The sequence below is a fragment of the Takifugu rubripes genome, chromosome 3, assembly GCF_901000725.2.
Source record: "Takifugu rubripes chromosome 3, fTakRub1.2, whole genome shotgun sequence".
Taxonomy (NCBI): Eukaryota; Metazoa; Chordata; class Actinopteri; order Tetraodontiformes; family Tetraodontidae; genus Takifugu; species Takifugu rubripes.
This window is the reverse complement of record NC_042287.1, coordinates 11,667,435-11,692,628: the sequence shown is the minus strand read 5'-3', so window position 1 is coordinate 11,692,628 and position 25,194 is coordinate 11,667,435. Positions and strand designations below refer to the sequence as shown.

Below are 25,194 nucleotides of genomic sequence, written 5' to 3'. Positions count from 1 at the left end.
TCACTTTAACGAAACTTAACTATTCCACAACAACCTAACACGTATTTCCAGCCTAGCTGTTTCATGTCTACCTTGTTTTCTTGGAAGATGAGTAGCCTTCATATTGCATTTGATCCCTGGCCTTCTGAACCTATTTTCGGTTCTGCTTAACATTTCCTGTTTAAATTATCTAAATAAAAGCATTAAACATGTCACGACTGTGTAATGGGTAAATTGGGGAAGACACTTGAAAATAGAGAATGTCAGAGAGAAAATGCACTGAATGCAAAAAGGCGTTGAAGTGTGTGTAAGTTTATTTTCAAATCAAATGCACATCACATCAAATGTCTCTGTTAGTGTACATCTGCATGAGGCATTAGATTGTAGCAAAGCAAATAGTAATGAACATGTTTGACCATCCAGCATTGTCTCAATCTGAAATCACAAACTTGTTAAAAAATGAAAACATTCACAAAATTACAGCACCCAATGTAAACTACACATGAACAAATGAGCGTGAACACCTTCTCTAAAACATATTCTGTAAACCTAAAATAGCATTTCTTTAATATAACAAATACAGATGACAGGCATTATATAAAAATACATTAAATTCATGTGTAAAGAATCAAAAATGTGTCCCCGTCTAAATAAAATAATGCATATTACAACTATAAATTAGCTTTACACCACACAACAACTAAATTAGCTTGTTCTCTCGGGAACCTGAAGCAAGTATTTAGTATTCACAGAAATTAAAGATAGTTGCAATTCTACCAGACAAGTTTTTGTCTGAAATTCTACCTGGGGATCCATCGAATGCTTTAAACAGTTAAACAACAAGCAGTAACAGTGGAATTACTTCATTCAGAATGCTTGAGATTCTACAATTCTATAGAATATTGTACTTAAATGGAATAACTGAAGACCAACGAAGGGACTCCAATACAGTCGCGTGGACAAATATTACATGTGCAAATAACCACAACCTTCAATCCTTACAATCCAAAAATAGATGCCTCTCAAGTTTCAAGTTTGTTAGCATAGCTTTAAAAGCCACAAGCAATGTCATGTCTACTACACTTACCTACAGTCTGTCATTTATTTACTAATGTTAACATCGCCTGTAGGTGTGGGGTGGATGAGGCGCTCTCTAAGGTGTGTTAGACATCATGAGAGCAGATGCGTCGGCACTCCGAGGGTCTTTCACGCCGATGATGAGGTCATTGGTTCTCCGGGTGCCCTCCACCAATGACAGTAGCTCTGTCCTCTGCACCTTGTGGCCTTTGGCCTGCAGCACCTCCACATCTTCATCCAGAAATTCGCCTGTGAGACAAGATGGAGATGAGTGGGTCGCTCAGATCCGTCTGTCACGGATCTGCACGTCTCCAACACAAATGTTGATGTTATCTGCTGAGGAAATAAGGCTGCATGTAGATTGACCACTCACTATCCACCAGGAGCAAATCTGGCTGCAGTTGTGGGTGGAGTCTTCCGTGCGCTAAGCTGTCACTCATGTTTTGACGCAAAGACAGTACATTCATCAGCACCTGCGGTGGAAGACAAACGGACACACGTCAACACCGCACGTCAGTCTTTAATTCTTCTACTGAGGAAATTACCTGTGTGACGGCGCTGAGAGCTATATCCCCGTTGGAAGATCCTACAGCAACGTATGTGCCACAGAGACCTATGGCGGGCCGCACCGCTGTGGGCACCAGGAAGGACATGGGTCTCTTTCCAGGTTGGACTGTGTTGTGCTATAGAAATGGCAAGCAAATCGAAGAGGAACAGCTGTAAGAACAGTTTTAATAACCAGACTATCAAAAGCCAAGACAATTACTGGGTTAAGTGATGCTCCAGTTGTTTTATTAGGCCAAGAGAACGCGAGGATCTGGCTGTTCAGGAGGATTCCTGAAGGAGTCACGATCCCGCTTCCGAAGGGTTTGTTCATCGAGCTAAACCGAGAGGGATAAAGTGTCAATCCGTTCTAAAATGTCACAGAGACGTGCTTTAAAAAGAGTGGCAGCAATTCCGATAAAACTGGACTCACCTCATGACCGACACAATGTGATCGTCCGGGCCCATAACCATCACCTGCGCAGCTACTGCGCCCGTCTCCAGCGTGAATGGTGGAACGTAATGGTTGACGGCGAAAGCCTGCGAGTCATTGATCATCTGGCGCAGGAGGGAGGCCTGCGATTTACTGGAGAAGGTGACAGCGTTGGGCAAATGAGTCACATGACCACACAGACATAAGTACGGGTGTAAACGTGCAGCAGGGTGTTTACCTCAGCATCTTCTCAACCAACTCTAGCACAGAGTCGTCATGCATGGGGTCTCCCAGCCCACTAGCCAGGGCAAGAGCGATCTTTACAGCCTGGGAGATTCATGCAAAATTAGAAGTTAAAAACAACAAACGTCAGACTTTGGAAACGTGGAAGTGACGCTGTTGCAGTGCAACCTCTGCAGTCCTGTGAAAAGTGTTGTTCCTGAGCATCTGGCCTGTTATGTTGAAGCCTTCAAGGATGTTGAGAGCGGTGACCACCGCCAGTCCCGCATGTGGGGCTGGGGTCGTCATCACGTGGTGACCTACAGATGCAGCCCAACACAGCAGCAAAATAGAATATAAAATCAAGGAATGCATCAAATTAAAGCTATGTTTTACTACTGTGCTGTAACAAGGCCTGTTCTTAAAGCACCTTGATAATTGATCTCAGCTGGTTGTTGCAAGACTGTGCTGTAGTTTCCAAAGTCCTCCTCTGTGAGGACGCCATTGGCTGCTTTCACCTATTAAAACAGAAAAATAAGATAAAATAAAGAAATAACACAAAAAAGGTTTTTGTAAAGCAGTCAACACAGATAGGACATCATCTTACTGCTGCTGCCATCTCCTGGGTCAGGTTTCCGGAGTAGAACTCCGATATTCCCTTCACAGCAACAGCATCCAAGATGGCGGCTAAATCAAGCCGCTTGGCAAACAGGCCAGGCAGCGGAGGCCGGCCGTTGGGTAGGAACAGGTCCCGAAAGGAAGCCGACGTGTTTTGGTCCTTCATTTTAGCCAGAGCTTCAGCTGAAAAGAGAGAGGGCAAAAGACAAATTGGAGAGAAATCGTTGCCGGCCAAGCGATGGCACTGATGTTTTCACACCAAAACCTGAACCACTTGAAACGACTCACCCAAGTCATGAGTTACGTTAAATCCATTTTTGGCCACATCTGCTGCCATAGCAACAACATCTTTCCACTGCATGCTGGGAAGGGAACAGTTGTGAAACTCTGACTTTGATTTCTAAAGCGCTCCATGGGGAGGACATTTATACACAATAGTAGCTGCAGCTACTCTACCTTCCATAAAGCTGGTGGGCCTGATGCATCCCACTGAGCATGCCTGGTACTCCCACTAACAGGCCAGGCTGGAAACACAACAGCGCACCTTAAACAATGCAAACAAAACCACTGTTTTCTTCTCTCTGTGTGAAATTCCTTACCTTTTGATCCAAGTTTGACGTCAGCATCTCCTCTCGGAGGGAGGTGGGCGCCGTCTCCCTGAAGTCGATTACCCTCGTCTCATTTTTACGGATGTTGTGCACCAACATCACGCCACCGCTTGAAAAACAAAACACAGCGCAGGCTTTGATGTTGTGGACCTATCCAATCAAATCCAATCTTAAAGGCAGCCCCTTTTCTTCATCTTACCCCCCAATTCCAGATGTGTGAGGGTGGACGATTCCCAAGCAGAGCGCAGCGGCGATGGCAACGTCCACGCTGGACCCCTGCTTTGCCAGGACCTCAAAGCCAAGAGATGTACACTGAGCCACATCTGTCACCACGGCGCCCTGGTTAAAAACCTTGAACAAAATGAGTCGACAAATGGGAGGAAAAAAAAAAAAAATTAAGGCAATGTTATTCCCTCTTGTATTATCCCCTGGAAACATTTGACCTCGGAGGAGTGGATCTCAGGAGGAAAACAGCAGACGTAGAGCGCTACCTGCGGGTCCCCGAAGTAGATCTGCATGATGAGAGCCACAGTGACCCCTGTGGCGAAGGTGAGGCAGGCTGTGATGATGACCGTCAGCCCATCTCGCTGGCAGGCGCAGCCCTCTGTGAAGGGGTCTTTGGTAGTCTCGTGCAAAGACACCAAATCGTTGCTGGCCAGGTCCGATGCGGAGGATGGGAGGCGCTGAAGGCGAGCTGACTTCAGAAACAGATCAGGGTCTGCAGGGGGGAATATAATGTAGAATGTATTATATATTATATTATGTATTATGTATAATGTATTATGCATGTATCACATTAAAATGCAGCTGGAAACTCAAGTCACCTGTGTTTGCACATTATAATTATGCATATTAAAATTATATCAGATCCAGTGGATTTACCTGTCTCCTGCTCGCTCAGGACATTGTCATCGTCTTTTCGGGACTTGGCGGCGTTCTCCCCCGACAATGTGTCATCCTCTGGAAGCCTGGGGAAACTGGTGATGCTCATGTAGTCCACTGGGGAGTAGGCACTGGCCAGGGTGGTCTCTGGATGGGCTTCTTTCTCCACCACACCCCCACCAGGGTACCCAGCCACAACTTCAGGGGCTGGGCTGTTCATGGCTATTCCTAATGTTTAGTGAATGGATAGATTTTTAAGAAGGTGGCTAATAATGCGCAACAGATGTGCAGATAAGATAAAGGCGAAAGAGATTAAGGTAGATATGTATTTTTTTTTTTAAAAAATCAGCCAAAGTGAAACTGCGCCTGCAGAATATTTGAAAATCAATAAATAAAACATGCATGCTAAATATTTAGTCAGAAATCAATTATGAAATCAGACGTAGGCTTGTCGGACAGCAATATTTACTGCAAAAACCGTCGATCCAATGTCAATATGTGGCACTTGTGGTCTTCACCTGTCTCTACCTGTTTATTTATGTACCTTATTCATGAACAATTATTTAAAAAAACAAGCACAATAACTACAACAAATACCCGAATGTCAGCCCACGTCCGATGTATGGGGTGCTAACAGGCTAGCTAATGAACCTTTCTGATATCACTGCCTGCTCACGATGATGCTAACCTAACGTAGCGTTGGTCAAGGGAAAATATTTTTAAAATATTTTTTACATATATAGATACCTGCGTCCAAATAAATCACAATTGGAGACGGCCCCGTGTATTTTACACAGGGTTGGTGAAAAGACAGTCCGAATGTCCCGGAGATGTCGTATATCCGCAGGGATGTTAGCTACCTTTGGCGAGTGGCGTTTTAGAAACCAGGCACCTGAAGGGTAGAATCGGAACTCATGATGATTCAGGAAGTACAAATACCCCTCGAATTTCAGAATCGCGGAATATAATCAGTCTTACTTCATAGCAGGACGCGTCAAGGCTGCGAAATGGCCACTGTCATCGCTGCGAAAATGGCCCAAAACCACAACGAATACGGTGACATTTCGGAGTATTCGCATTTAATTTGCCTTTTTCCCCCTTCCTTTCTGATTTGCGTCTCTGTCAAACCTCCCCGAGGAGACCAGCTTACATCGAGTGTCGCTAAAGTTGCAATACAGGTTGCGGCAGGTCTGCAGAGAACCTGCTCCGGTTACAAATCTGCGGCTGGATTATTTTGGACAGGTTAAAGCGCACGATGCGCGCTCCACCCTCAAAGTTTCCAGTCCACACAGGAGACTCTTCCTGTTCCTGCACGATTCAAACCTCCCTGCACATTAATCCTGTCAGTTGTAGTCGAGCTGAGATAAACTAAGGTCAGTCTCTTTATTGTCGTCGCGCATCATACAGTGAATTATTGATGGCTGTGCGTTTTATTAGGCTATATTGTAGCCAGATTAATAAGAAAAGGATTGTATATCTAATCTAACACCACCGCTACTGATTGCAAAATGAAGGTGTGACTTTCTGGAGTTTAGGCAGATTACGTTAGTTTCAATTCCATTTAAACTGGTTTCTGTTGTGGCTTGCTGAGTTAGATGCGCAGATCCTGGCTCATGTAAAAGCTGTCTGACAGAGACAGAGCAGCATTACACCATATGAGGAGGAAGAGGAGGAGGAGGAGGAGGAAATATTAACAGAGACCCTCCTAGGCAAAGATCTGAGTGGCTATGTTGCCCAACATTATGTTGTTAAACTGACAACACTTGTAAGCCCCCCAAATAAAAGTCTCAGTCGACGCTTTTATGGAACAGCTCCAGCAGTATCCAAGGACAAAGAAAATAGATGGTGTCCACCTAAAAAGGCTCTGAGAGCCTCTGATAAGACTCTGAAGTGTCTTTATCGATGGTCTAAAACAAGCAAGTTCTGAAAATGAAGCTTTCTGCGGCGGAGCCAAGAACGAGACGAGATTCAGGTGATAACCTGAGCATTTATTGGATTTTTTTACTGGGTACCTGTGAGTTCTGAATGGATGCTGGAAAAACCCACTCGTTGATTTTTGCATAGGTCTCACCTGACAGTGACCAGCGGTCCACGTTAGGGATGGAGAAACATCACAAAAACCATGCAGAAGTAGTGAAAGGCACAACCACCATACTGTAGATAATCAGATACACCAAATTTTATATACCTATATATTTCTTTTTTTTTATGGGGGAGGAGGAGTGGACAAATAAGATATAAGATGGCAAAAACCTGTTTTTTTTTCTTTTCTTTTAAGCTGCTATAATTTCAGGGCAAAACAAACAGAAAAAAACAACAACCATGAAACTCCCCCAGACATTCAATGCCATTCATTTAAAACATCCTATTTCTTTACACATGTCCTAATAACTATGTGGGAAAATACAAGCATGTTTTATCGTAAATTTTTTCTAAATTTTTTTGGATATATTTATTGTTTTTAATTAAAACTATCTCTGCCTCGCTCTTCCCTCAGCTCAGCACACCGGTGACCCCTCCATCCCTTTGAGAATTTGAAACCACACCTTCAGGATACACTCAAAACATACACAAAACACACCTCCCAATAAAAAGATGATACATTAAAGAAATAAAGAGATAAAACATCCAGAAAACAGAACTGGGCTGAGCTTTCATTCACTATCTAACTTCTAATCTGAGAGTGTGTTTGATCAACAGGTTGTTAAAACACCCAAACGATGAGGAAGTTATTTGCAAAAATGAAAGTTGATGTCCTCTCTTAACTGATTTTTAAAATGAAAGTAAGTTTAGAGCTGTCTTTTTCCATCAGTTCACTCGCTCGTCGGGTAGTTGTTGCTCCACGGAACCTCTAGAGGGCGGTGTTTGCCCATGGCACAACGGAGTCCAGCGCTGCTTAATTTTTTCTTAAAACAGACAAATGTAAAGTTGGAGCGAATGCAACACTTCTGTCTGCCAACATGCCTTTTTGATTTAAAGAGAAGCTCGGAGGCGAGGCAGCAAGATGGTCCTTGTTTTTTAGCAACTTTGCGGACTCGGGTCCCAAGAGACCTTGACGCCTAGCAGAGCTTTTTCTTCTTTTTTTTTTGCAATATTTACAAGACAAATAAATGACTATTATTCATGCCCGTTCAGCATTTATAGAGCCAGTACACATTCTCACACATGTTTGAATTAAAACAAAAGAGGAAAAAAAACAAAAACCACAATCGCACAGCACGCTGCTAAAACCTTGACTCAAAATGTGTGACAGTGCAAACTTACATCCATGTCTCAAATAAGTTACAAACATTAGTATACACTTCAGCACCATTGTTTACTATTGTTGTTGTATACGTAGCAGTAAGTTAGGTGAATGTGCGCTAGAGGAGCGATGGGATGGCATCGGCCTTTGCAGAGAGTCGACCCCTGACACTGCCAAGACTTAACGATGGAATATTCTTTTTGGTGTTTACGCGATTAACGAAAAAATCGCAGCACTCGCCGGCCTATTCGATCCGGTGCATGCTGGGCACATTGCTTAAAAGACTACACGTGTGATCTTTAAAGGTCACATGGCGATTTTTTTCTTTTCTTTTCTTTTCTTTTTTAAACATTGATTTGTTCATGAAAAAAAACCAAAAAGTGTTAATTTTCCCTTTTGCATTCTTTTTTCCGGTAGAACCACACAGAGACGGTCCGTCTGTAAAACGATGTCAACGTAACAAGAGAAAATGAGCAGAAGGGGGAAAAAAATCACAAAACAAAATAAAGAGTTGCCATCAATACCGCTTTGTACGTTTCCTGTCGACCCCTGTAACCCAAAGGCAACCTTTGCTTTCAACGCTCCTTATCAATGATTTCTTTAAGTTACCATGTGACCTTTGCTCTTGGTGGAACATGTATTACATTTAAAATCATAGCATAGTCACTCAGAGGGTTACATCGCACTTGCCTTTAAATATTTCCTGTCAATTGCCGTCATTATGACCTGTTTCATGGTCTTTTCTACTCTTTAGTCTGTTTTGCTCATCCTCTCATCTTCTCCTACTTCCTCCCACCCCTAATGAAGTAAGAAGAGAGAAACGACTTGACATTTGTGGCCTTGTCCTCGTATAACAATTTGCGTGGAAGGCTAAGATTTTTGGGAGCAAACGTCTGGTGGCTTTCCCTCTCACACCAATCACACCCGGTACATCCTTCCGCCAAAACATCAACTGAAACATGGAGCTCTGAAGGCGCAATTGGTGATGTGGGGATACCGAAGGTTAGCCTGCCTCTGTGGTGCTTCCACCAGAAAATGCAAAAGAAGTTTCAATTTCAAACCACAAACTCAAAAGTTTAGAGCTGCTGAATTAATGGAGATAACATACATGGCGGGAGGATAAAGGGTTGATATTACTAAGATACGGAGGGGGAAAAAATCATTGGAGTTTTAATTAATTAATCTTTTTGTTGTTTTTCAGACATTATTGAGACGAAGAATAACCTACACAAACCTTTGACAGACTTTTTTTTTTTTAAGTTGTTTGGGTACTGCAATGCACAGTAGGTAAAATAAAGGTCTACGCAGATCTACTCAGAGGGCATTTGAGCCCAAAAACAAAAAAAATTTCGTATTTCAACGTACTATGATATATTGTGCCGATAATGAAAACAAATATGCAGTGTGTGAACATTTAATGATGGCATCTTAGAGCTATGAGCTTCTAATGCCCTCGGAGTAAACGGTGACCCCGCCCCAGGTCCTGGGGAGCTCAGTGGCAGAAGTTACGCTTGCTGGGCTGGTGGAGGAAGGATTTTCTGGCGTGGGCTGCGTGGCGGGGGACCTGCTCCCTGGTGAGGTTTTGGCGTTGGATGCGGTTGCGGCTTAGGTGGCGCCGCTCGATGCGGGCTTTGCTACGCTGGACCCTGGACACCTGGGTGACCTTGGCCAAAGCTCCGGCCTGGGCGGCTGCCCCGCGGCTCACCCTGGTGGGCACTGTGCCGAGGGATGAGGGGAGGGCAGCCGGTTCGGCAACTCTGCTGCAGGAGGAGGTGGACTCGTGTCAGCTTGTGTGTGAGGAGGACTGAACAACACTAAACAGTGCAGGAGAATGTCAAGTGAGGTCAGAAGAGATGTCTCACCTCATGCTGCTTGCCAGGCTGACAATACTTTCCTCCCCCACCACAGACAGGTTGCTGTTGGAAACCATGGAGAAGTTGTTGGAGGACACGTACACGGACATGCTGGGGTGTTCGATGAGCAGGTCCTCCATTGGGCTGGTCTCTGCTGGGGCTCCCTCTGCAGTGAAACAGGGGGGAGGGGTAACAAACCAGCTCTCATCCATGCAGCCTCTCTCTTGGCCTGACCTACTGCTACCCCCACTGCCCCCGCACTCACTTCCAGAGCTAGGGGACATAGATGGGGAGGAGGGTGTGGACAGTCTGGCCCTTCTTGGTAATGTCACGGGCGTAGTGGCACCTAAATCTGTCAGGCTAGCGCTCGGTCCGGACAGCGGGTCGGACGATGCTAGCGCACCCCGTGCCCGAGTTTTATGTGTCCTGCGGCGCTTTTGAGGCATGTGGGGAGCGGGTGTGGGAGACTCAGTCCGCGTACGTGTGCTGCAGTTTGACTGGTTTGTCTGTGCATTCGGCCGAGTTCCTGTTTCATCCTCCATCACAGGGTCAGAGTCTCCTGATCACGCAGCAGCAATGAAAGACAGGACGCAGCACAAAATGGGGACAAATATAGTTTTTTGGGGGGGTTTTTTTGTATTTTTTTTTTTTAAGGGATCACACACACATGCACACATACCGGTGTGGGTGTTTAAAGGGTGTTTACAATTGGGGGAGGAGAGGAAAGGGAGGGTAAGGAAACACAAAACATAGGAGTCAGATCATTAGTTGAGTCGACCCTCGGAGCTAATAATTATGTCAGTGACATAATGTCTGCATCTGAGAGCTAATTTAATTTCAAATTTCACAGCGGGATTCATTCTTAACAGAACCAAACACAAATCACCATCCCCAAAAACTGGCTTTGTCATGACCGAGATCATGACAGAGCGTAAGGAAACGAGTGTGTTAGTGGAGAACTGTGTTCTGGGTGTGGCAGAATGAGTGCGTTTGCACAACATCCCTGCTGGTTTCCCGCCTCGCCCCCATGACCACCACCAAGAGCCAACCTACTGAAGCCACCGCCGTCCTTAACGGGCTCAGACTTACCGGGCAGGTTGACGATCATCCAGCCCTCTTCATCGGCCTCGGTCATGCAGGGCTTGGCTCCCTTAATCTCAGCAGCCACCTCCTCCACCTCCCCAAATAGCAGGTTGGTCAGTCGCTGAAACATGGCTGCGTGTTGTCAAGTACCGATGAGCCAGGTGCCTTTGTTGTCCCCAGAGAAATAAATGTAGTAGCTGCCTTTTTGATTTTCAATCACTGATTACTGCTTTTTTTTCTAGAACTGAAGCCCTTTGCTGGATCTTGGATGCAGCTGGACGGCTTCTAGTGCAAATATAAGGTTTCACTTGGTTTGGAGCAAAGGCCTGAAGGTAGGGAAACAGAAATAGAGGGTGGTTAGTGGCTGCCAAGGCTGTGTCTTGAGCAAATATCCATCTGAAAAAGGGATGTCAAACGTTTGTTAATTTCCTATTGCTTGACCAAGGTGTAGATAAGCTCACTGATCCAACAGCCATAAGGTGCCACCATACGGAGGTGTGTTTAACCACTTGGGGGCAGCATGAGCAGTAAAAACAACAGAAATGTCATTTAACACTGAACAATGTAAGATTATGCAACCTTTCCTAGTCAGAAAACCTTTTTTTGTACACATTTATGGACTAATGTCCAATAAACAACCTCTGATCTGACTTCTTAAGCTAATAAAAACTTTGGTATGCGGACTGGCTAGACCTTCGTGTGTCTGCAGCGGTGGCATAGTTACATCATATCACTTACAGCTATCAGCTGGTTCATTTATAACATGGCTGCTGGGGTTCAGGATGTGAAATCAGCACCCGTGTTGCAAAATAGAAAAGTTGCTTGCTGTAAAACGAGATCAGTTGGGCTAAAACAGGAAAGCGCAGCCACTCAAGAGTAGTCTGATGAGGTAAAAGAGGAGAAAATGACATTTTAATTCACACAACACCAAGAGGCTATACATTTGTATATATTCATGGGAAAAATTAGTGAAACCTCCACTGAGTAATACTTTTGCACGAGTTGATACGTTAGCAACAGAAAGTGCAAAGGTGATATTTGGTTTGCCACTCACAAAATGTTGTGCCAGCCGAAACAGAGACTACCAGAACTGAGAAATATATGAGGTATAGGAAATGAAAACACTTGACTTGACAGTATGGCAGAAGGCACTGGGCCAAAGGTTAGGGCCTGACATAACCAGATGATGTAATTTTAGGCAGAAGCCTGAACGTACGCCACTTACAGACAGAACTGGACACGTTCATGGGCTTCGGAAGTGTAAACACTGAGAGTGTTTTTGCTTTGAGTGACACGGAGGTCATGTCAGAACAGATCTGGACACACAAAGACATGTACATGCTTGTCTCTGACACTTCCTGTCCTTATTTGGAGAATCATCTTGACCAGCAGGAGCAGTGAAACATCCTATTTTCATTCCTCGGGAGCTGCTTGTATCATATGGAACTTTTCTTTATGGTGACATGTTAAAAAGCAGAGAAATCCACTACTGTGGAGACTGTTTCATATGGATGGCAGTTTAAAAATAGAGAAGGGGGAGAGCAGTGAACAGGTGGGATGGAATAATGTAAACACTTTACTCCGAGCATCAGGACTTCCTGATGGAAAGCTCTTGTCTAGGTTTTAATTCACTGTCTAGGTCGCATGTGAAGGGGAAAGGGTTGTTACACTTTTACAGATTTGGCACTGAAAATCAGCATGAACTGGAAAACCACATTCCTTCCTCAAATGGGGGGTTTTTGTGTGGATGGATTTCTGCACTGACAAACATTTAAGTCATGAGCTCAAGACAAATACCCAAACGCTCAATTGCAAGGCCTAGGGCTACTTTTGCATAAGGTGTGGCAGAGATCTACAAAAACATGTGGACACCGGGGTGACGTGGATCCACTGAGAAAACAATGTCATGTGCTACAGTTGGTGTATTAGTATGAGCTACCCAAGAAATGCGTTATAGGACAGTATTTGTACGTTTGCACCAGCAGAGTATGCATGAGCACAAGGCAAGGTGCGTTCAAGGACAACGCTTGAATCTTCGCAGAACCCCATTACTTTTACCGGTAATGAATCAAACACAAAAAAGTGGGACATCTCGTGAAGCAATCTTTTAAAAAAAAGTCTTAAACCGGCAAACAAAAATCTGAAGAATCATTTTCGATGGATGGCATGTTTTACCGTGCTGTCAAATGACGCGTTCAGGTACACAAACGTATGCGTTAATCGACGTCTTTTCCGTTGACAGTCGCGTTTAAAACTGTGGGAGGAGTGAAGCCGGATGGGAGGAGACTTGTGCAATGAAAACAAGACGCATGTGACGTTTGCAACGCGTCACTGACGCTGACAGAAGGGCTGCAGCTTCTTTGGCGACCGGAGGGGGAAAAAAGCTATCAGATTATTACATATAACGAAGACTGGAGACGCTCTTACACAACACACACCTTCTGTATAAGCTCCTATGCGTTTTACATTAGAAAACGATCCGATTTGTTCTCGTCAACGGGGTTTGTGGTTTGAAATCGAAGCCAGCTGAATACTCAGAGCACTTTTTTCGCGATTCAAACAAGACAAAGATGCCCTTCATACTCATGACGTAAAATGAAATGCCCGGTTGTCCGACAACCGACCGATCGGCAGAAGAGAGCACTTTGTGTGGTGTATCCAGGTTAAAGATGAATTATCTGTATAATCTGTCAAGCCGAGGGGTCAAAGCAATGACAGTTGTGGCTCAGTGACGCTTCACGAAAGACATCGACCGGACAGGCCACGAAATCGCTCTTTTCACCCATTAATAGATGTTTTATCGGCCAGGTTGCAGAAGCCTCTCTACGGGCCTCTTTCCATGAAAAAGAAAGCCAGAAAAAAAAATCAACATCCGCCATCGACTTGGCTGAACAGCAGCGTTTGGTGCAATTCTCCCCCCCCAAAAAAGCTGCCGCTGACCCGCATTCTGCAAGATCTAACCTACATTTACACAAGATGTGGACATTTTTTAGACACAGAGGACGTCGTATTTGTCTAATTAAGCCGCTTGGTTGAGTACAGGGATGTTTTCACGCATTTTGACACGACAATGGCTCATAAAGCCGCTTCTTCTAAAGCAGACAAAAGCTTTGTAACTATTTTTACTATCAGGATGGATGGTATGTGGCATTTTCGATAGGCATCTGAAGAACAGAAGAGGGATAAGGCAGCTACTTGCTGGGAGAAGCTGTCTAGCTGGATATGTCTCAACACAACACTGAGCATCAGAATAAAGGCAAAACAGAGAATGGCTTACCTGCCTTTGCACTTGTATTCAAGTTGTAAACGAGATCTGACGCACAGTAGAAAGGACAATTCTTAAAGCACAGCTTTAAATAGCCTTTAAGTGAGGTAGTCAAAACACCATAATACAAAAATAAAAGGCTTTCTTCTTAGAAGAAGGGCTTCGTGTAAAAAAAAATTACACCGACGTTTTCAGATCACAGCATCTGCAGCTTTTCCCACCTCCTTTTCTCTATTTTTTCCGCTGCAGATTGTACTTCTCTCCTGTTTATTGCTGCTTACAGCTGATCCTCGGATCAGAATGTAGAACGTACAAAACAGCTGATTGTGGGATCACAATACGTTTGACCCCGCCCCTAGTCCCGCCCACGCCGAATAAAACAACCAATAGGAATATTACACAAGCCACAAGCAGGGCCTCTTGGTAACCGAGTGGGGGCTGGGCGACAGAGGCTGTCAACCTGCAGCCAGATGGAAACAGTGACTTGACGCAGAAACTGATCCTCGATCAGCCTCTACTTTCCCTGGCTCCGCTGTTTGCGCCACTAGTGGGGGGATGGTAAACTTATCCTGAGTCTGTGACATCTGATGACAGCAAAAGTGAGGAGGTGACCTCTGGGTGCTAAATGAAGGATGACTTTTCCACCAACCGCATTGCGTATAAAATGTGCAAGGATTAACATGAAAAGTGTAAAATTTCATTCTGTGTTTCAAATTAAATACAAGGCACAGACTGTAAATGATAGCAGGGATGGAAGAGGCAATGTTACTTTAAATAGGCTATCATTTGTAAACAGATCTTGCCCCTCCTCCATATCCATCTTTCATATGCCACTCAACCTCCAGCAGCCAGTCATCTGCAACTTTCCTGAATGCAGCACTTCAGTAGCCAATGGGCTGCAGAGGTTTTGAGAACCTGCTAATGGTGATATTTTCCCTCTCTGCAAGGCCTAAAGGACACCCTCTGGTTTTTTTTATCAGTTGGTTATTTGCTGTGTGTGTGTTTAGTTCATCTAAATAACACATTTTGTTTGAATAAAAGCTGCACAGCACTACTCATTATCCCCATTGCTGCCATTCCATTAGGCATTGTGGTTTTGAAACAGTAAAAACATGTACAGTTTTTACAGGTTCTTCTTGGGTGGAACCATGGCAGCTGTCTGTCATGGCATGTAGGTGTGCCAGACTGGTGAGGTGACTCCGTCTGGGTTTGGAATTCCTGTGTCCCTGCCAATTGAACCTCTGTCCTTTGGAAACTATTGATCTTATAACTTTATTTTATTTTCAAAAAGTCTAAAACAACCCAGTGGATGACACATACTTCCTGCCATTGTTTTTGTAAGTCATCTGAGCTATCACTGGAAATATTTGGGCGTAATAAAAGACCTTTGGAATGTGAGAGGAAAGCTTAAATGACAGGGTTTTGTTTTTGTCACTCTGTTTCTGGCATGTTCGGATTGTGCCACTGAGTAATTACCACTGTTGGCTGCAGCAGCGACTGGATACACTTAAAACCAACTTAAAACACAAGAGCCACTCCTAACAGTGTCTCCTGTGTATCACCCAGATTCCTGAGTTTTCCATTTACTCCCCCTGTGATGCTGTCACAGCAGCAGTGAGAGGTGACAGCAAGAGTCCAGAACAGTATGAGCTGTCTTAAGGCAGGATGATAAGGTTTCAGCCTATATGGTTACCAGGTGCTAGGCAACTTGTGCAGATACACACACATACACACATATTCGCCCGGCAGTGGTGATGATATCCAAGCCCTGGCAACTCTGCAAACACAGACATTTCGCACGAACAGACCGTGCACGTGTGTTTGTGTTCTCGGAGTGGTCGCAGGCTGAGCAGATCTCTTTATATCATCTGCAAGATCCGCAGATCACAGGAAACATGTGAATCTGCTAAGGACAACAAAAAGCCTGTCACTACTTTCTGTCTGCTCTGCTTGTTGAGCTCAAGTTTCCAGGATTCCCACATTTTCATGAGAAATCGGTGAAAGGTCACAGCAGCCCTCTGCCCGTGTGTGTGTGTGTCATATCCACAGACATGAAACACTGGATCTTGCTGAACTGCACTGTTTGTCCTGCCCTTGATGACACCATCAACCATGAGACGTATGTAAAAAGCATCTGTTTTGTTTGCGGTGTGACTGGCGTGGAGCAAAGGCCCCAGAGGTTGCAGATCACCGCGCCACCTGAGCCACTCTGTAAACTGACTCATTTGTAAGCAGATGTTTGATTTGACAACACATCATTTCCTTAAATAGGGACAGTAGAGACAAAGAAGCAGAGAGACACCTAATGTACTTGTATATGTAATACTGTATATGTAATTTATTTTTAAAATTAAATATTCACTTTAGTCAGGTTATGGTGCTTCGGCGGTCAGGACAAAAATAAATAAATTAGCAAATGTACAGCTGTAATATAAGTAGTGTATAATCACTCTAACTTCATGTTTGGACTAAATAAATGTCTTGTCATGTGCCAGCAGAGCTGACTGCAGAGCTGACTGCGACCAGATGATAAGACCGTAGCAAAAGATGTGTTAGGCCAGCCTGTGTTACTGTATCTTGTTTAGTTTTGTTTTCTTTTTTATAAAACTGCATGATGCCTGCATATGGCAGTGTAAGATAGTTAAAAGCAAATAAATTTCACCTACTTGGGATAAAATTATGCCATGCTATTCCATCAGGCTAGCTTCCAGCAAGGCCAAAAACCCAACATATGCATGCAGCCATCATTTTCTGGACCTCACTTTAGAATGGATTACTTTTCAGGTTAAGAATTCACTTGCAATGCATTACAATGCCTAAAATACCAACCAGTTCCTATCAGGAGTTCGCTGTCCTCAGGAACTTCACCCTGTATCTCATTGTATGTGACCTGCCTGACCTCAGCAGTACTGGAATAATCCCAGCTCCTTGCATTTATGCAGTGGAATTCTTGTTGGGCAAACAAGCACCTTTGAACCTTGAGAGTCCGGTTTCCACAATGACACAACAAAACTTATATGAACAAACCAAAAGTGTCTCTCATCCTTGATTTTCCTCCATCCAGGTCTCCTGCCATGTGTGCTTCCCATGGGCCTGTCCCTACAAGGCTTAAGCAAACAGCCCTGGAAGTGGTGTCCTTGGTGGGGGTGAGCTAATAAACACAGTCTGAATGAGAACAGAGTGTACTCACCATAGGGGGGATGACAGCCTGTTATCCATTCTCAAATATTAGGGGTCCTCTGTCCCAAGACAGACTGGAAATGTCCTATTACTGATGAATATTTCCAAATGTCTGTTCATTTATTTTTTTTTATTTTAAAAAAATCATCCACCTTCTAGTACCGGAATGGGTGGATGGTAGTGCTGGTGGATAGTCATTTGCTCTGTCTGTCCCCTTTGCCTCGAACCAAAACATGACCTGCAGGCTATAAATAGCATCGATTAAAAAAAAAGAGGAAAAGTCAAACGATATACCACCATTCATACCACCATTCAGTTAAAGGTCTTATTTTTTAAAGTTTTGCAACAGTTTAGACTCGACTAAAATGATATTGTTGTCACGTTTTAAACCCAAACAAACCATTTATATATATGCAACCATGGCTACAGTCAATAGAGTAATATTCTACGTCGGAAGCAGGTGGGGATGTAGCTCAGTGGTAGAGCGCATGCTTTGCATGTATGAGGCCCCGGGTTCAATCCCCGGCATCTCCAGTCTTTTCTTTCCATTTTCTATCTCGATCCTTCCAATCGTTCAAGTATGTGAGGATAATCTCAGAAAACGCTGCTGTACCAGTTGAAAAATGACGGATTATCCTCCGATAAGCGGTCTAACTTTATTAATTAATAGATCAAGCTCCAGCGAAGCCGTTTTTAGAGGACTGATACCTCATCCTGCTCACAGAGAATCTATCTCTTATCTGTTTTTAGTGTGTGCGCGTTGGCTGTTGGTACACAGCACTGCTTAGTTGACATGCTATTTAGCTGCCCTTGAATTTAACGCACCATTGACTTAATCCTTAAATATAATTTCCGCAGGGCTCAAACTGATCTGCTGAGTTTCAAATGTCAAGATGCTCCAAATGATGTTGCATCGTCCAAACAGCACAGTTCTGTACATGTTTCTATTGATTTTTAGACGCCTTCAATCAAATAGTCAATTGACCCGACCATTTTGAACACGTCAATCGTTTGAACACAGGCTGTGTCCCAACCAAATACATTTTTCAAAAGGGATGCTTGGAATAACTTCAAGCTCTACCACAAACACACCACACCACATATTACCCAGTGTCATCACTGATGACATAACGACTGACCCGGAAACGCCACTGTCATTGATGGTAAAACATTGCCACCTAGTGGTGTGTTTTAGAACTGTCAATGTAATATTCAGTTCGTCCATTTTCCGGTAGGTGGCGTTGTTTTGCGAGTAATCGGAAAGGGGATCCTAGTTTCCAAAAGTAATATTTAGAATTAATCATATTATATTTTTCCTCACAAATTCCACACTTCTTTAGAGCGATTTTATTCATCAATTATCAAACAGTTGTTTGTGAATTTATTATTTGATTCTTTAACTTAATTATGTTTTAATTATGAAATTTTCAAATAAAACGTTAACTTACACTAAAAAAGAGACAAAGCAAAAAAGAAATTAAATGCAACAAATACATTTAAGGACACTTCTTGTTCTCCATATGACTGGTAACTGCCATTTCTATCACCTTCATATCTTGTATCAATTAAGGCACAATACACAGTATTATATGTGCACAGATCTGGTTAAACTCCCCATTTGCTAGCATCTACTGATGGTGTGACCGTGCAGGCAGAGACAGGCAGGACAATAGTGTTGACTATAACTGTCTCATTTATGGAATAAACACACACCATGCATTGTTGGGCTTGTAGTCTGGGCTTTGACTGATCACAGTGATGAATCAATGTAGTCCTTATTAATGATCTGGTGTTGACATTCATACAACACAATTTGTAAACTGGATCAACATCAGCACCTGTCTGAACTGTTTCAAACCAGACAAAAAGAAGAAACAGGTACTCTGTTCAGTCAAAACCTGATAATGAAAAGAATTTGATGCTTTTGTAACCAACTAAACCAGATGGTGTTGTGGTGAGAGCTTCACAATTATCCTCCACATGAAACTAAACATTCTGACAATTGATAGAATATGTGTGTGTGTGTGTGTGTGTGTGTGTGTGTGTATGTGAGATAGAGTGTGTGTTGGTTGCCCTAAATGTTCATAAACTCAGTTGGAGGGAGATAAGATTATTCTACAGGAATGTGGAGCATTTTTTGGACACATACACACACACACACACACACACACACACACATGAACAAGCAAAGGAGCATGCAGATTTTCTCCCTGGACCGACCGGTCAGATGTGGGCTGCATCCTTTCAAGCATCACATGAATACAGAGAGCTGAGGCTCGTTCTGCCAAACATCTGATGTAAATGGAAACGGGTGATCGTTACCTGTCATCTGAGTGTCCTGAAAGGAAACAATGCACCTGAACGTTGAAAGGCCATCACCGGGATGTTTTTTAATGTAAAACAAGGCTTTGAGTTGCACGGCATATGCGGACAGAAAACAACAACAAAAACCTGCTTTTAAAATGACAATAGATGTTGTGGGGAGGGGAGCAACACAACAAAACCATGAACCAGCCGCTCATTTTCCAAAATCATCAGTTAAAAAATGAATTCTATTCTGATTCACAGTGTTTTAGGTCATTTTTACACAATTTAAGACACATTAAATTCATCTTGTCACAATTTACTTACATTCAACTTAGGGAGATTCTCGGTTTAAGATGAAAATCTGCTCATAAAACTGATCTTAGTTTTTAGATTAGGCAGAATAAAAACAAACATTCAGTTTTGCATGAAATTATAACGTGTTTGAGCTGTGTGTGCGTGCATTGACATGATATTTAAAGACATACCACAGGCTGGAGGGTAACTTTAACTCACTTTGGACTTGTTTAGAGGTTATTTATTTATAATTTTGAGATTCTCCATTTAATTAAAATGTTTGGATAAGTCATAATCCAGCTCTTGAGGCTACATCATTTAAAGCCATTTACATTTAATTTTAGACAGACATACGAGCCTTTTGTGACGTGCATTTGTTGCTGTTTTTTTTAGCATTAGTCTGTAAAGCCTCCCTATTAGACTGAATAAAACTCTGTCTTGCAGCGTTATTTTTAGTCAGGTTCAGCAGAGTTTAAGCCTCTTTGGGAACACCAATTCACACATCCCTGCAGGCCACAGCAGAGAGAAAACATCTGTTCTGAGAGCAGAACGTTTCATGTCATTCCTGCCTCTCTGTGTTATGAGTTGGAGTTATGAGTCTGCAGAGAAGAAAACATTAAGCAAGATGTCCCCAACTGTTGCGGCCTCGCATACACAGAATATCACTGTTTCTGATGCATCACAACAGGATGCAGCATCGCAGACGCTGTAAAAACACCATCTGAGAACCATCCGAGCAGCAGGCCGACAACTGAAATTACTTTCACGTGTGTCTTAAGTATTTGCTGTGTTTTTACTGCGGCCCTGCCCTGCTGACCTCCAGTCTACGTGGCGTCGGCGTCAACAAGCATTCTAACGACGTGTGAACTTTTGGGCATGCCGCGACAATGGCGCCTTTAGACAGGTGCACATATCCCCATCTACGAGCACATACCCCCACCCCCCGTCCTCCCCGCCTCTACGGAGCTTTTAGATTCATGGAAACGCTAAAGAGGAGCGACATTCCTGCGTAATGCCCGACACCTGATTTCGGGGGACATCGTTTGCAGTCACCCAGCACATTGAGCTACATTCTGATGACATTGCATGGGGGTGGGGAGGGGGCAGTGAGATAAATCACAGCCAATCTTTTCTCACATAAATTTGGGAAGTCAACGTAGGAACGCGCAACATCTTCTGTTTTTTTCATTTGTATTTGCTGACTTCCAGGCGACGTTTGCACCCTACATGTACAGCTCACAAAATCACAGATTTCGTTACGCTCGCAACTTTACGCACGCCGAGGAGCGAGAGTCGCCATTGCTACGCCACCTAAATGCACATTTCCTGTATCTCGTCATCACATGATTTGGGTTAATTGCGCCTTTGTTGTCGCGTGACGAGCTGAGAGAACAGTGAACAGTGTCTCCTTTATTGAAACAGACTTATTTCCCGCAGAGGGACGGAGAGACGCGCCAAGATGAACTGAGCGCCTTTTTTTGGTGAGCGGGGAACCTGCGCCCTCTTAATGTCTCCACCTCACCAGGGTGCTCAGGAAAAAACCCTGAGGTGGAGCAGACAAAAGCCGTCACTGTGAGCTGCCAATGAGGGAAATGGTTTAAACAGTCCTGTAACAGTGGTTGCTATTGTCAAAGGTGTTGGAAGAAAGAGCGACAGTGTTAAATCTAATTACGCTACCACTTGGGTCGACAAACCAAAATGCTTCAGTTATCGCATAGTTTCAGTCAGTTTTTATTTTAAACTTCCATTTATCTGCTTTGTACCTTTATTAAATCTTATAGCCTAGTCGTCGCCTCCTGACATAATTTATGGCCCGACAGAGGACGCTCCAGCTTCAGTCTGTCTGTCACGATCGCCTATTTGTAACTTTAATATGCCATTTTTGACGCCGTTGTCTTCCTCTGATCTTTTACTTTCTTTCTTTCCTTACTACACATGTAACATAGCTGAAGCCCCAAAGCAAAGTTGTGTTGAAATTTTAATTGGAAATTCTCATAAATCTCCGCGCATTCAATGGCGTTGCTCTAATTCTTGCTGCTAAGGGGTGAGCCATTACAACCGTGAAATGAGCAATTAGATTTGCGCTTTGCAACAGCTTTTGGCACTTTGGGCACCTGTGGTGAGGCCGGGGTTGGTGGCGCCCTGGCAAGCGGGGGTGTGTCCGTGGGCGGTGATCTGCCCACCCTCCCCGCTGCGTCTACCCTCTGCTTACTATATGAGGAGGCGACTTTGAGATCCGTCAACGAGATTCACTCAGCACGGCGGTGGAGGTGTTGTTGAGCTTATCAAGTGTTTTCCATCCGTCCCACTGGAATTTGCAGCTGTCTGGATCAAAGTGCCTTTAATTTAAAGCGCACGCCGCCGTGGGACTACTTTCCGAAATTCTTCAGGAAACGGCAGATCTCAATATGCCTCGGTCATTCCTCGTCAAGAAGTATTTTTCCAATAAAAAGCCGTGCTACAGAGAGAGCCACCTGGAGAGCCAAAGTGGTAAGTTTGATTTGTCAACTGGATGTCTGCTTAGATACAGAGACTGTGGCCATGTGGCAGAGAGGTCGGTCACTTGTGTGGAATGTACCTCCGTGTGCTTCACCTGGTAAATTAACTAATGGAAAAGTTAAGCAAGGATGTAAATGTTGTTTTTTTTTTTTTATTGTAACAAGACACTCAAAAATGTAAACAAGTTTGGCGCCTGATTTTCTCTATATATCTAATGACAGTCCACCTGACACCTGCCTTCTCTATGTTGCCAGCTTTTGTCCCGGAAAGCCTTCCACGGGCCGAACTTCCAGCCCAGAATGACAGCTCCCCCCTGACCTGTTACCCCAACAGCCAATTTTTCATCAGCTCGGAACCCCTGCCCGCCCCCCTCTCGCCGATCAACCCCGTGTCCCCTTCGTCCTCCCCGCTGGACCTCAGCAGCTCTCCGTCCAGCAGCAGCGAAGAGGAGGAGGACGGGGGACGCTCCTCCGACCCCCCGAGCCCAGACATCATCCAGCACATCTACCACTGCCTGCACTGCAGCAACAGCTACAGCAGCCTCTCGGCGCTGTCCCACCACCAGCTCTCCCACTTCCCCCAGACGCAGCACACGTCCTCCCTGCCCACCGAAGTCTCAGCGCGGCCGGCCTTTCACTGCAAGCACTGCCCCAAGGAGTACACAAGCCTGGGGGCCCTGAAGATGCACATCCGGTCCCACACCCTCCCCTGCGTGTGTCCCACGTGCGGCAAAGCCTTCTCCAGGCCGTGGCTGCTCAGAGGACACATTCGCACACACACAGGTATTGATCTCCCTCGCGCAGGCTTGTGAAAGCAATCACTCGGACTTCAACCTGGTCTGCAAATGTAACAGCCGGCGACACCTCCGTGCTTAATTATATTCACGAGTGCGCCGTGACGTGCGAGCAAATGTTATTGCTCGGCCGTTGCAACTGCTGCACATGAAAGGGAGACATTTGCATGAGAAGGCCAGGGTGGTTTACGTTATAAAGTGAAGCAACGGGGGACCGGCCTGTGAATTAACTGATGCTAATTGTCCCTTATCTCAACAGGTGAGCGTCCCTTTGCCTGTCAGCTCTGTAACCGGGCTTTCGCCGACCGCTCCAACCTGCGTGCCCACCTGCAGACCCACTCCGAGGTGAAGAAGTACCAGTGCGGTTCTTGTGCGCGGACCTTCAGCCGCATGTCGCTGCTGCACAAGCACAACGCCTCCGGCTGCTGCCCACCCTCGTAGGCACATGCAGCCCGATCCGCTGTCAAGATTAAAGAAGCTGCTTAGAGGACTGACTGGTGTCACCCGCTCACCCACCCACACAGGGGTGTGGAAAAGACAGATTATTGTAATGACTAAAGTGCCTGTGATTTCTTTTTTCCATATTTTTTGATGCTGCACAGCCAATTTTTGCTGCACCCTCTCAACGGTGTTTGTGTCTGTGTGACATGGGGGCAGCTGGACATGCAGTTAATTCCCAGGAAACTCCATCGGTGCCGGCCGGTCCGGGACTCTGGCCATGTTGCAGCTGCTTGGGTGTGTTTGTGAGGATGTCATTCCTCACCATGCTATACATACATGGTGTGTGCGTCTGTGTACGAGCAAGTGTGTGTGTGTGTATTGAGACAGCTGCCTTTGTGTGATGAACTGCGGGGGCCGAGGGCAGAGAGACGTTTTAGCTGTGACCTCGACAACAGGTGACTGCCCCCCATCCCCACTCCACCCAAGCAATCCCATCGACATGAAAGGACCACTTAAACTTGACCAAACAGGAAAAAACTACGTGCCTTCAACAATATTTTAATTATGTGACCTGCATTTTTTTTAAAGAATGACATGCAAACATTGTATTTTTTTGCCACATGTGAATAAAAGCTTTGTTTAAAAAAACAACCCCTGCCTCATTGATATTTCAGCATGTTTTACATTGACACGTGGCTCCTAATGAGTTCAGCGGGACAGACATGGCAGTCTCTGAATGGGACGATAGAGCCGCAGGAGCCAGGACAGGTTTGTGTGATGTTGAGTGATATTCGGAACACCTGCGCACACCTGCTGAGCTGTCAGCGCACATGAGGGCACACATGGAGCTCTCATGCTAGGGGGATAATGGGGGGGAGGTGGGAGCTGCACAGCATGACTGCAGGTGGAAGAAAGGGGGCGGCGCATAAATGCCGCAGAAGACAAAAGGGACCACTGAGGTGCTGCGGCAGGTGAAAAATCCAGTATAAAATTGATGATCTGGAGGAACCTGCCCACGTTCCTGCTGCAGACGAGACATGGATGGAAGCAAAGCCCCTAAGAACCAGGCTTTGGACAAAAAAAGGATCGGCGGACCTCTGTGCTTATGGGCCCAACAGAGGGTGCACATATGGGAGCGATGTGTCTGCGATCCCCACTGGCCTCCTGACCCACACACACTGACGCCAGCATGTCTTAGGGAGGTAACTACATGCTTCCTCCAATAGCTGCTGGTGTTGAGAGGTGGATGTGAGCGAGGTGGGTGGGTGGGTTTGGTAGGGGGTTAAGGAGAGCCTCTAAAAGCTCGAGATCAGATTGCATGACTTAACTTGCCCAATGTAAACAGTACCCAGAGGAGTGCACGCAGCGCATGCACAGCGGAGTGAAGGAAGATGGTTCGATCAAGGGGGTGGGGATTCATATTTATCTGGGGATAGAGCAGCAGACCCTTACAGACTCCACTGGATGTGTCAAATATTATGTCACCCTCTGGAGATACCTACACCCCCCACACAAAAGAATGCCAGAGACGGGCATTTCTCGTGCGCGGCGGTCATTTTGAAATTTAAACCTGCCATGTCGCTGAGGAAATTTTTTGGCGTGGGAGGCCGTTTATCACTCAATAGCTTTGAGGCAATGAGATCAGTGGACGTGTCACCTGTCTTTTTCAATGTGCGTTTGTGTGTAACATCATACTGGTCTTGTCAAAGCCTTCACCGCACCACGCAGACTGCCCCCTGACTAATGTGGCATTCCTGAGCCATTAGCGATAGGCTCGGCACACCATATTGTCAACAATGTAATGCTGTAATCAATGCATAAACTTGAGCCATCTTATCTGTTAGTTCCCTTTTGCAGAAGGTAAGGACATGTCTTA

At 44.8% G+C, this 25,194-nt stretch overlaps 3 protein-coding genes and 1 non-coding gene across 9 annotated transcripts; 2 read left to right on the top strand and 2 right to left on the bottom strand.

Annotated features, from left to right (window-relative positions):
• Positions 1-271: 271 nt before the first annotated feature.
• Positions 272-5,963, bottom strand: ggt7 (gamma-glutamyltransferase 7). The gene is made up of 17 exons (XM_003963353.3): positions 5,338-5,963; positions 5,107-5,251; positions 4,360-4,587; positions 3,969-4,195; positions 3,677-3,828; positions 3,469-3,586; positions 3,326-3,393; positions 3,158-3,231; positions 2,859-3,052; positions 2,682-2,769; positions 2,444-2,571; positions 2,271-2,359; positions 2,033-2,185; positions 1,823-1,937; positions 1,602-1,739; positions 1,430-1,529; positions 272-1,305 (listed from the first exon to the last, which is right to left on the bottom strand). The coding sequence occupies exons 3-17, from the start codon at positions 4,577-4,579 to the stop codon at positions 1,133-1,135; spliced, it is 2,037 nt and encodes a 678-aa protein (XP_003963402.2). The 5' UTR covers positions 4,580-4,587; positions 5,107-5,251; positions 5,338-5,963; the 3' UTR covers positions 272-1,132.
• Positions 5,964-6,326: 363 nt separating this feature from the next.
• tp53inp2b (tumor protein p53 inducible nuclear protein 2b) lies at positions 6,327-17,178 on the bottom strand. Of its 6 annotated transcripts, XM_011602475.2 has the most exons (6): positions 13,817-14,132; positions 11,278-11,420; positions 10,546-10,865; positions 9,722-10,015; positions 9,466-9,622; positions 6,327-9,363 (listed from the first exon to the last, which is right to left on the bottom strand). In XM_011602475.2, exons 3-6 carry the CDS (start codon positions 10,667-10,669, stop codon positions 9,096-9,098), a joined length of 843 nt encoding a protein of 280 aa, XP_011600777.1. In that variant the 5' UTR covers positions 10,670-10,865; positions 11,278-11,420; positions 13,817-14,132; the 3' UTR covers positions 6,327-9,095. The 6 variants fall into 6 exon arrangements, with proteins under 6 accessions (XP_011600777.1, XP_029688985.1, XP_029688984.1 ...); XM_029833125.1 differs by lacking the exons at positions 11,278-11,420; positions 13,817-14,132 and adding an exon at positions 16,995-17,178; XM_029833124.1 differs by lacking the exon at positions 11,278-11,420.
• A 268-nt stretch (positions 17,179-17,446) lies between these two features.
• trnaa-ugc (transfer RNA alanine (anticodon UGC)) lies at positions 17,447-17,518 on the top strand. Its single transcript has one exon. It is a non-coding gene; the product is annotated as a tRNA-Ala (tRNA).
• Positions 17,519-20,784: 3,266 nt separating this feature from the next.
• On the top strand, positions 20,785-23,969 carry snai1b (snail family zinc finger 1b). Its single transcript, XM_003963352.3, has 3 exons — positions 20,785-22,075; positions 22,339-22,866; positions 23,137-23,969. The coding sequence occupies exons 1-3, from the start codon at positions 21,994-21,996 to the stop codon at positions 23,316-23,318; spliced, it is 792 nt and encodes a 263-aa protein (XP_003963401.2). The 5' UTR covers positions 20,785-21,993; the 3' UTR covers positions 23,319-23,969.
• Positions 23,970-25,194: the final 1,225 nt, after the last annotated feature.

Bases quoted from the DNA above. Each gene is read 5' to 3' on its own strand.
- ggt7 (XM_003963353.3), bottom strand. From the start codon at position 4,579: ATGAACAGCCCAGCCCCTGAAGTTGTGGCTGGGTACCCTGGTGGGGGT. The intron at 4,196-4,359 runs GTAAATCCACTG...TCCCCCCTGCAG, and splicing joins CCTGAGCGAGCAGGAGACAG to ACCCTGATCTGTTTCTGAAG. The intron at 1,740-1,822 runs GTAATTGTCTTG...CCATTTCTATAG, and splicing joins CTGGAGCATCACTTAACCCA to CACAACACAGTCCAACCTGG.
- tp53inp2b (XM_029833125.1), bottom strand. From the start codon at position 10,669: ATGTTTCAGCGACTGACCAACCTGCTATTTGGGGAGGTGGAGGAGGTG. The intron at 10,016-10,545 runs GTAAGTCTGAGC...CTGCGTGATCAG, and splicing joins GATGATCGTCAACCTGCCCG to GAGACTCTGACCCTGTGATG. The intron at 9,623-9,721 runs GTGAGTGCGGGG...GTTTCACTGCAG, and splicing joins TATGTCCCCTAGCTCTGGAA to AGGGAGCCCCAGCAGAGACC.
- snai1b (XM_003963352.3), top strand. From the start codon at position 21,994: ATGCCTCGGTCATTCCTCGTCAAGAAGTATTTTTCCAATAAAAAGCCG. The intron at 22,076-22,338 runs GTAAGTTTGATT...CTATGTTGCCAG, and splicing joins CCACCTGGAGAGCCAAAGTG to CTTTTGTCCCGGAAAGCCTT. The intron at 22,867-23,136 runs GTATTGATCTCC...TTATCTCAACAG, and splicing joins ACACATTCGCACACACACAG to GTGAGCGTCCCTTTGCCTGT.